This window comes from Chinchilla lanigera, unplaced genomic scaffold, assembly GCF_000276665.1.
Source record: "Chinchilla lanigera isolate Chin_1 unplaced genomic scaffold, ChiLan1.0 scaffold00072, whole genome shotgun sequence".
Classification (NCBI taxonomy): domain Eukaryota; kingdom Metazoa; phylum Chordata; class Mammalia; order Rodentia; family Chinchillidae; genus Chinchilla; species Chinchilla lanigera.
In genome coordinates this window covers 9840611-9851372 of record NW_004955473.1, presented here as the reverse complement: position 1 = coordinate 9851372, position 10762 = coordinate 9840611, and the positions used below count along the sequence as shown (strand labels likewise).

The 10762-nt window shown below is 34.9% G+C and overlaps 1 protein-coding gene across 1 annotated transcript in view; it reads right to left on the bottom strand.

Moving 5' to 3' along the window:
- Tenm1 (teneurin transmembrane protein 1) overlaps nt 1-10762 on the bottom strand; it is a 784186-nt gene that overhangs the window by 490635 nt on the left and 282789 nt on the right. The window contains exons 4-5 of the mRNA XM_005401273.2: nt 10167-10427; nt 8506-8562 (exon numbers count right to left, since the gene is read on the bottom strand). Of these exons, the coding sequence (XP_005401330.1) occupies nt 8506-8562; nt 10167-10427 (318 nt within the window). The remainder of the gene's footprint in view (nt 1-8505; nt 8563-10166; nt 10428-10762) is intronic.

Below are 10762 nucleotides of genomic sequence, written 5' to 3'. Positions count from 1 at the left end.
AAAAAAAAAAAAAAAAAAAAAAAAAAAAAAAAAAGACAGGAACTTGATTTCTACACATTGCTTTTTCAAGTAAAGAAATATGTATATTCTTTTTACATGTGGAACTACAATTTCATGGAGATGATTAAAATGACTAGTTGATTTCTGAGTACTGTAAAGAACAGAATATCATTAATAATATTATCTAATAGTTTCCCATCCTACTTCCCAAAGGAACACACACACACACACACACACACACACACACACGTGCGCATGGACACAAGTTTATGTTAAAGATTTAAAACAAACACTAAAACTGAAAAGTACAATGAAGGGACTATTTTATAACTTTGTTCTCTTATGTTTTCAGGTTCTTTATGCATTTATTTTAAAACAATAAAAAGAACTCGGTAAGCAGCAATTATTGGCTATTTTTCAAAGTGGTGTAGAAAAAGGGGCAATTTGGATTCATTCTTTGTGAAAACATTTTCATATCATTCATTTTGAAAACTAGGTTAAACAAAGAACAATAATATTTGACACAAAGTTTAAAAGGAACAAAAAGCACTGAAAAAAACCTCTTTTCAAGTTTTGATCCGCACCATGTAGTTCACTGACTATAGCATTTAAAATGACTCATTTATTTTGAAAACTTTCTGAAGAATGATGAATGTGATCATTATGTATGGCAAATATGTGCTGGGAAAAATATATTTCAAAAAGCCTTATAAGAGAACACCTTCTGATGCCACAAAACCAATTCATGTAATTCAACTTTCTGATTCTCAACTGTGTATTGTTCTCAGTACATCATATTTTCCACTCATTTATTGACTATTTCATGATTAAAGTTTTAAATCGAAATTAAAAGGAATTAATAATTTCCTCCAAAATAAAAGGACATATGCATGTAGCTCCATTAAAAATCCCACCACGTGTACTTTATTGAACATCATGGTTTTTAAACTTCAGGTTGTGAACTATTAGTGAGTTATTAAATGTATTTCCTAGATTGAAACACTATAGAGAAATGGAAGAAAATGGGACAGAATATAATATGTCACAGTATGCTATTCATAATAAGATTATGTGTTTTCTGTTGAAATTGTTTCCAGATTTTATTTATAGATTCACTGTGCACTGAGTTCTAATGTGAAATATATTTTTTACACTGAACAGGTATCTATTATTAACACAATGACTCAGACCCTGTGTTTTTTGTTTAATGATGCATCTTGAAGATTGTTCCACTTCAATGCATATAAAGTTGTCTCATTGTGCTTTTTTTAAATGTATTAATATATTTTGGGCACCCATAAAATAGTATAAAGTGCAACAGAGTAACCACCTTTGTACTTCATCACGCAGCTTATGCAATAAAATGTTATATGAACAAAAATAAACCATATCAGTGGAGTTGAAACCCCCTGTCCAATTTTCCCTGAGCCATGCTAATTCTCCTACCATGTGTCTCATTATTTTTAGGGCTGCAGAATATTTCACCACAGGAATATACTAATATGCCATAAATTATTCAAGTGATTTCCTGTTGATGAGCATGCTGATTGGTATGCCTGATTTTGCAATATTGCAGACGATGAACACCCGCATGCATATAACTGCATGCTCATTCAATATGTGCTGGATAAATTGCAAGAATAGAAATTGCTGGGTCAAAGGAGTTATATTTATTGTTAGATACTGTCAAATTTTCTTTCATGGAGACTATTTATACTTATATAATCGACGTTTCATACACATTTTTCAAAGAAGCATGCTATCAAATTTCATTATTGTCAATATTATAGGTAAGAAGTAATAACATAGTTCTAATATGAATTTATCATAGGAGTGAAGCTAAACACTTTTTTATAGGTTTGAGAATCATTCTTATTTCCTTTTCTATGTTCTATATCCTTTTTCTATTTTGTGTTTGAAATTTTCTCTTATTGATTATAAGTGGAAAAGTGGCAAAGGATGGCAACAGCCAATTCAGAGAAATGGGCCAATTATATACAAAAAGATGCCCAGGATGATGCATAAACCAAAACAAAATAAGAGCACAAAGAGATCACATTTAATAAATTGGGTATCAGAAATCTTTTTTATTACTGCAAGTATTAATAAGGATATGGAAAAACAGACACCCTTCATACAGCATTAGTAGGAAGATGCACTGGTAGTTCATTTTTAGAGGGAAATCTTTGTAATATCTATATCAAATGTTAAGTTAATATATCCTTGGGCCATTATGTCTACTAAGAAATTATCCAAGAAGTGTGTAAAAGGACTTGTACACAAATCACAAGTGCAGCATTATTGCACTGGATATCTAGATGTATACCAGCAGTGCATTGCTGAATAAAACATGAAACATAAGTAAATAGAATCTCATACAGCTATTGAAAAGAATGTCGTGGATCTCTACTAAAAATGCAGGAAAATATACAGGATATCCTAACCAGCAAATGTTATTAGATTCTCTGTAGTATGTGACCCCAGGTGACCACACACTGATACATTTGAGAATGATATATTTTACACTATTCTCGTTGAATAACTCTGAAGAATGATAAGAAAAGGGTGAAGAGCAAGGGAAGAGGGTATTTCACTTTCTCACTTTAAACCTAATTTTACTGATTTAATTTTAAAAGAAAAACTGATGTGACATTAATAGTAAAAAGATACAAGTTAAAAATTACCTATGGAAACGAGCTTTTTATATTTATATTAATAATGGTTGGAAGTTCAGAATCATGAACATGATTTTCAAATTTAAGAGCATAACAGCCAACACAGAAGTGGCTCACCCACACATAAGGTAATCCCACACTTACACACGTCCTCTGATAATGTAATGTTTCCAAAAGAGCTGTTACAAAGTCACATGCACTGTCTCATACATGTCTAATAGGTCCAACACAGCCATTAGGATGTCAGCTACATGGCAGGGCTATTACAGAGTCATTGTATTGTTTCACACACTTCTGTGACACTCAGATGGTTCCTGAGGAACTGTTATCATTGCTATGGAAGTGTGCTTTATGACTTACATTACCAGGAAGAAGCAAAAGAGCAAAGGAAAGAAATGTAAAACAATCAAACAATTCCCTCAACTAAATGTACACACATGGCCTCACAAGGTCAAATATCTGAAGGAACAACTTCTCATTTAGGTATAAATTCAAAACACACAAATGTTAGTCTAGTCACCTTTTCACAGCTCCAGCTTTTTCGTTGATGAAATCTACAGTGTTAGAATGGCATATGCATGGATATGATGGTATGGTGGTTATTGGAGGCACGTGCTATATTACCAGGCTTTTGTGATAGAGTACAGACACAACAGGAAACAGTAATTATGCATCTTCTGGCTTTAGTAGGACTCTGTTAGACACTCCTTTACCTGTAAAACTTCTTGAGCATCACATAAGGAGCTCAGCTGCCTAACAGTTATGGAAATCAACATGGTTTGCCAATAGCTAAAATCCCAGTTCTACTTTAAGGGGATAGTCCAATGACAACAGGAGATACAGTAGCATGAGTTACCCCTCAGCCAGGTGTGACATGCTTCAGTGAATTTCTTATCACAGTTGTAGTGGAACAAATTTGTTGACTATTGAAATGATGTGTTATTTAGTAAAAGGAAAGCACAAAGATTTTTACCTAGATTGAAACGAGTCCTAGATGAATTCATCTAGCCTAGTGAGTTTCCTAGGCATCAGATATTCAGATATTTCAGAAGTCACATTACATGTCGGGTTTCTAATCGTTGATAACAGAAATGTCACCTCAGAGTGCAGATCACATAATCCATGCATAACAAATGAAGAGTGGTAGATAAGCACAACAGACATTTATTGAACATTTAATTATAATAGACTCATTATATTATAAAGTACATTATATTTATTTTCTCATTTACTAGTCACAGAGAACCCCCCAACTTTGAAGTGGAATATCTCCATTTGATATACCAAGTAATTTAGGCTTGGAGAGCTTTACTTATCTGTTAAAAGACAAACATCAGTTAAGTTACAGAACTAGTGGCTAACTCTCGTGCTATCTTGCTGTAGCTGCTCTAACCACTCACTACAGGAAACACTGTTCATGTACACTGCATTAGTATAAGCATTTTTATTTGAATAACTTGCTTCACATTCCTTGTGCTCTCGGATTCAGTTGGTGCTAACTTGTACTAAAAATAGCCTCTTATGCTTGGTAGTGCAACTTTGCCCCACACATTGATTTTATTCACTGTGGCAGGTTGGTGAGTGGTGCATAATTCTTTTTAATTCCCCTTGCCCTCCCTTCCCTCCTAACCTTCCATCTGTAGTTCCTTTTACTGTTTCCAGTGGATTTGTCTTTCTCTTTTATATTATCTATCATTTTGCTCTTCACATTATTCACACTTTGGGTATCCCATATTAAAGAAACCATGTGGTGTTTGTGCTTGTGTGTCTGGTTTATTTCACTTAAAATTATTGGTAAAACACAGGCAAAAAATTGAATCTAGACCCCTGTCTTTACCATGAACTAAAATAAAATCAAAATGGATCAAAGACCTGGATATTAAAATAGAAACAATTAATCTGCCAGAAGATAAAATAGACAAAACTCTTGAAGACATAGGCATAACTAACGACTTTGAACAGAACCCTGGTTGCACGCGTAGTACTAAGAAGCAACAAATGGCAGGATGTGAAATTAAAAAGCTTATGCACGGCCAAAGGAACAAACAATGGATTAAAAGAAAACTTTCAGAATGGGAAAAATTTTGCCAGCTATTTCTCAGAGGCCTAATATCTAGAATATATAGAGAGTTCAGAAAATTATACCCTTAAAATAAAAAGTGAACCAGAAAATGTGCAAATGAAATGAACAGACACTTCTTAGAAGAAGTACAGATGACCAATAAAATTAACTCTGTTTTTCCTCCCTAAAGACCTCTTTGCATTTATGTGTCCACTTGACACTAACTGACCTTCATTGGTAACTGCTTCAAAAGTCAAATTTGTGGACTCGTAGAAAGGAATATTTATACTACTAACCTTACCCACTGCTTACGTCTGATGAGAACAGTGGTAGATATCTGAGTCAAGCTGGAAAAATGATTTTGTCTCCTTGGAATTTAACAATGACACTAAAAAAAGTCTATTCTACCTTAGCTTCAGCCCTGAATGGAAGAAGTATAAACCGGAAAACTGTACGGGGTTTTAGTCCTGTCTTTTGGGTAGTGATTTAGAGAAAAGTTGATCTGCAGAGATAAAGCTGAAGGAAGTGGGTTCAAAAGAAAAAGCAAAATCTTAGCAATTCTTCTGATCTAATTCTTTCTGTGGTCTAGCTACACTCTTGCTTTCAGTTTCATGGATCACTCTCCTGTCCTTTCAATAAGTTTGTTTTTTGTTTAAACTAGCTCAAGTTGCTTTCTGTTGCTTGCAATAAGCCATCCTAACTAGTAAGGCATCAGTCTTTCCAACATGACTATAAATTCCTTGACATTGTGGAGTGTGCTATTCATTTTTCATACATCCCTAGAATCTAAAACAGAACTTGGAAAAGAGTAGGTGCTCAAGAAATATAGATTGAACAGAAATATCATTATAAGTATGAATAAATTATTGGTAATTTATACTTCATAATTTTACAAATGGTTTTTCTTTACCTATCTCTCTCCATTCTCATCCTCTTTCTATATATTTTTGTTTTATAATTCAACTTCTTCATTCAGGCTGTATGTGAAAAACACACTCTTGGAAATTATTCAAATTTAGCTGCTGATACTGTTTTTTATTTGGCCAAATACATAATCAAACCTAATCCTTGCAGTCTACCTTATTCACTGAAGTTGACACTCAGGACTCTCAAATTGTAAGAAATGCCCATGAAATCCCTTGTCAGAGGCAGATGCATGTGTGTTAGATGAGCAGAGGGCTAATCCATTATAGTGTCTGTTTCCTCTTAAGAGTCTTACAAAGGCAGAGAAGAGCAATGAAAAAAATTTTATTTCTCAGTTTAATTTTCCTCTTCAGAAAAACACTCATTTGCTATTTATTTAGTGTGTACTATGCTCTGGATCCTGTAGCTAAGTATTAAAGCTATAACCAGGCACTGTCTTCAGTAGTTTCCAGTGTAGAGCTTACTAACAACCATTGTGAGGTTAGAAAATATAACACTCTAACATTAGCCTGTGATCAACAGCAATGTTGGTAGCAAGGTAACATAGGAACAGGGAAAGAGTGCAATAAAGACAGCATGATGGTCACTATCAGATGTTACCCAGGCACAAACTGCCCATACATAGGCCCCAGGATACAGCTAACCTGAGTAACTGCACGTATTTCCCAATGGACAATTAAACCTCTATGCACAATGAAAGGTTTACCTAGGATAAATTTGAATGGGTGGAAACATAGTGATTTAATGTTCTGATACAAAGCTTTCTGTTACTGTTGATTTTCCTTCCCCTCACATGAAGTGCGTGGTCCAAGTGTTTCAGTTTTAAAGTTTCACTTATTGTAATTTTTTATGGGTTACAACATTTGAGAGATTTAAATTAAGAGCAACCAAATAGAGTTGATAAAATGAGAAACGTATTCTGAAAGTCTTGTTCAATTAATGAGAAAAATTTCTTTTAGACAGGTTTTTGGAAATAGAAGCAGAAAAATTAAGTCATCCAATATTCTCCTAGGATGAGTAAAATTGTGTCTTTGAAATCACTTCTCAGAATCTGAGTTGGAAAAGTCACCAAAATTAAGAATTGTCCCTATGTTTACTTTTGTCGCATATTCACAGCAGTGAGGTTTAAATAACCTTGACCTGGTCCTTAACAATTGTGCCTAGTGTCTCATCAATAATCTCAAAACTAGAAAGGATAGGAATACAGAAACAAAATAGAATGCAATGGACACTAACTAGGGCATACAATCTGAGATACTGAAATGTAAAATAAAAATAACTTAAGCAGGCTTATGCTTCAAAATAGTGCACATAAATTCAGTTTAATGAAATAGATGCCCTCTTAATCATACTTCCATGAATGGATGATCTCAATGAGAAGTAAGTAGTTGCTTCTGTACACAAATAACAAGCTAACTCCATTGAAAATAATTTGTTTTCTCAAATTAACCTGCCTTTGGAAAGAACATTTCATATCTTCAACTTAACTCAAACTTCCTTTGCAAAAACCTTTGGAAATTTTAAAGGCAAGACAGGCCTGATTATCACCGTCTGAAATTTTGTGGAATCCATATTGGTGAAATTTTATCATATGTCATAAATATGATCCCAAATTACATATTCCTTACCGAAAACAATAATAAGAGTCAAATTCGGAACTACAGAATTATAAGATGTGAAATGAAGGGGTTGTTCAGATTTATGTTACATACATACATGATCCTAGGGAGAAAAAAAAATACCTCTTTAAGAAACCATCTATTACACTTAGCTAGCTGGTTTCTGAATGGCTTTTAACACTTTCTCATATGCAAAATGGGAATGATAACAGATCTATTTCATAGAGTGATCATTAGGATGAAATGAGACAAAATATGAAAAGTGTGTGTGGAAATTGTGAAATACTGATCACTGAGAATGAACGTGCATACTGTCCTTACATGTGACAAGTACTATTCATTTTTTTATGTTAGCTAGCCTCCTATTTTTGATTCACTGCAATTGGATATGAAGACCCTACCAGCAGTGCTTGAGAAGGCCCAGCACAGACCAAACAACGCAAACTGTTTCTAGGTGTTTCTTTCAGCAACTCTGCGAAACAGGCCAATCCCAGTGAGCGCAGTAAAGGTAAAAGTAGAGCACCGTTGTCCCCTCACTGAAGAGTGACAACATAAATACAGCCTTGGGCTGGGGATTTAGCTTGGCGGCAAAAGCGCCTGCCTGGCAAGCGCAAGGTCGTGAGTTCGGTTCCCGGTACCGGAAAAAAAAAAAAAAAAAAAAAAAAAAAAACAACAACAACAACAAAAAAACATAAATACAGCCTTACAGAGAAACACAAACACTGTTTTCATTTTAAGGTGTTATCTATAATTGATGGCACGAATAAAATGTCATTTTGAAGGCAAGCTAGGAGCATTTGGAAGAAAAGCCCAAGTGTATCTTCTAGGCACTAATGGAAATTATTACAAAACTAGATCTATAACTCAGTGAATGGTTAGGCCCGGGTAAACAATAGTAGATATCTAGGGTGTCAAGAAGCTAAGCTCAACCTAACCTAATTTCAACCTCTGCCTCAAGCTACGTCAGTTTTCTCATTCCACTTGAAATCATAAATTGTTCTTTTCCCCCACTCCCCATTACATCTTTTTTACCACCGAAATATGCATGATGAAATTTTGCAGTTTAAATAAGGAAAATATGCTGCCGCTGGACTAATCTCTGCCGAGTTCATTGATCAGGCCTATGTGTTATTCATCAGAGGGGCAATACTCCCCTTTGTGGGGCAAGTGTCAGGGAGGAGGTAAGGTAAAAATAATTTGTAGTCAAATGTTTGGAAGCACTTGCCTTGAGCAGACCCAGCTTGAGCCTCCATGTCACAGCAAACAGGAGAGAATTTAAAACCTGCAATAGTCAAAATTTTACTAATTAATCCTTGGGCAAGCTATCTCAAACTTCCACCTGAAGCTTTCATCAAGTTACACTTTGAGAAAAGCTTTATTGAAATATAGTTCACATATAGAAATTAGTAATTTTAGCATTTTCAGAGTTGTGTGACCATCACCACTACCTCATTTTCATCACCCCCCAAAAAATTTATACTGAGGATTTCACAGAGGGAGTTTGCAGAACCCTGTGTGGAAACTTCTTTCTTGTATTTTAATGTTTCAACCCAGTGAAATGCAGTAGGTTCCCATGTCATGCGTGGGACAATGCAGCACAAGATGTGTTAGCAATAAGAGAAATGACATACCACTCTATTTCACATAATTTTGGTTATTCTTTCTCTTGAATGACAGGTAAAGTCCAGAAAACTGCAGTGACCAGTCCCATGTCTGCTAACTTCCATTCTAATGCATGTCCACTTACATGAATACACATACCGATACTACATGTGCTTCCTTTTCATTTCCATACTTTAGCTCTTATACTCTTGACCAAGTCAGCGATACATACATTACATACTTGGAAGTAATCTTCACAACCAAGCTGCCAGTGATAGTTGGTTATATTACAAAGTGTTATGGCTTCTTATTTAGAAAATATTTTCTAATTAGTGGGCAACCACTTATTCCTAATTCTCTCCCTGTGGTATCTACTCTAGACTGAAGGAGTCAGAAGAAGGTAGAATAGAAAAAGCTTCCAATGGTTGCCTACCTCTTTGCTAAATAAGAAAATACTACTTAGCCATTGCTAACCGACTAGGCTTTGTGGTCATGGTGATGAGAGCCTATGAAATTTAGACAAGAGAAGTGATGTAGAGACTAGATTAACGTGTTTAACAAGCATTAGAGTGCTTTTTATGAGGATTTTACTCTTTGGTAGGGACAAGAGAGCAGAAATAAAACAAATTAACCCTTTCTTGACATATCAAAGCTTTTTCTTTTTCTGTAAGTTACAAGAAAATGATATATAATTACAATATAATGAGAATGCTGTTAAGTAACTATTGCCTGGCTAATGGTGGATATTAATCCACCTTCTGTTTTTAAATCATTGCAGTCTAACCTGGTTAATTTTAATCTGTCTGTACTTTTAATAGGTTAATCTGAATCAAAGTAGAAAGGACATACACAGTTAAGTTTGCCATATAAGTGCATTTCTTATACATTGACATAAAACCAAAATATATGAAATGAGTATTTTTATAATAAATCCCACTACTGCTGGACTGGGAAAAAGACAAAAATAAAAAGTGAGCGATAAATAAGACATGCATAATACTGCTGACTACATGAAATTATTTCCCTTGGAAGGTCCCCAGAAATGAAAAAATATTTTGTCTAACATAAATAAATGTATCCATCTGCCAGCTACTTAGGTCCACATGTTATCCATAGGGTCCTACTTACTTACATCTACATTCTGCAGAGTAAATGAAAGATCGGCAGATACAGGAAGGGAAAACAAAGCAACGGGTAAAACCTCTTCTGTGCGTTTTTTTTCTTTTTTTCTTTCTTTTTTTTTTTTTTTTTACGTAAACAGTATAGGTAGCTTAGTTTGATTACCATTTTCACCATCAGATTTCCGTTCATGGTCAGTGTCGGTCAAGGACAGTGCAGAGTTGGCTCGGCTGGACAAACAGGAACTGTGCTCTGATTTCATTCCTCTTATCCACATTCTCAGTGCGTGGTCAGGTGAAGTTGCACCTTCTGTCTCTGTGTCCACGTCAGATCCCATCTCTAGCTGGTAGCCATGCCGAGAAATGCTGTGCATGTCTGTCTGGTAGCCAGAGCACAGAGTGTGAGGGGTTTCACAGAACTCTATCTCTGAGAAGAAACAAAGTTGAGAGAAAGATGTTACAAGAATGAAGAAATACACCCCCAAATTCCACTTTTCTTCTCATGCCTCCCTTCCTCTACTCGTAGAAATTAAGAGCTTTTCAAACTTAAAATTCTGGCTGTTTATTTATGGTGACTGAGATTCTGTGCTTATTTTGCACTTCTGTAGCTTAAAATTATGCTCCTGTTGATTCTTACAAGGTTCTGGAAAAAGCATTCCCCAAATAGCTGCAATTTTAGGTTGCACAAAATGTAATCAAAGCAGTAAGTAAAGAAGAGAATAGTTTTCCATTAAAAGCTAGTTATCTTCTAGAAAGAATATA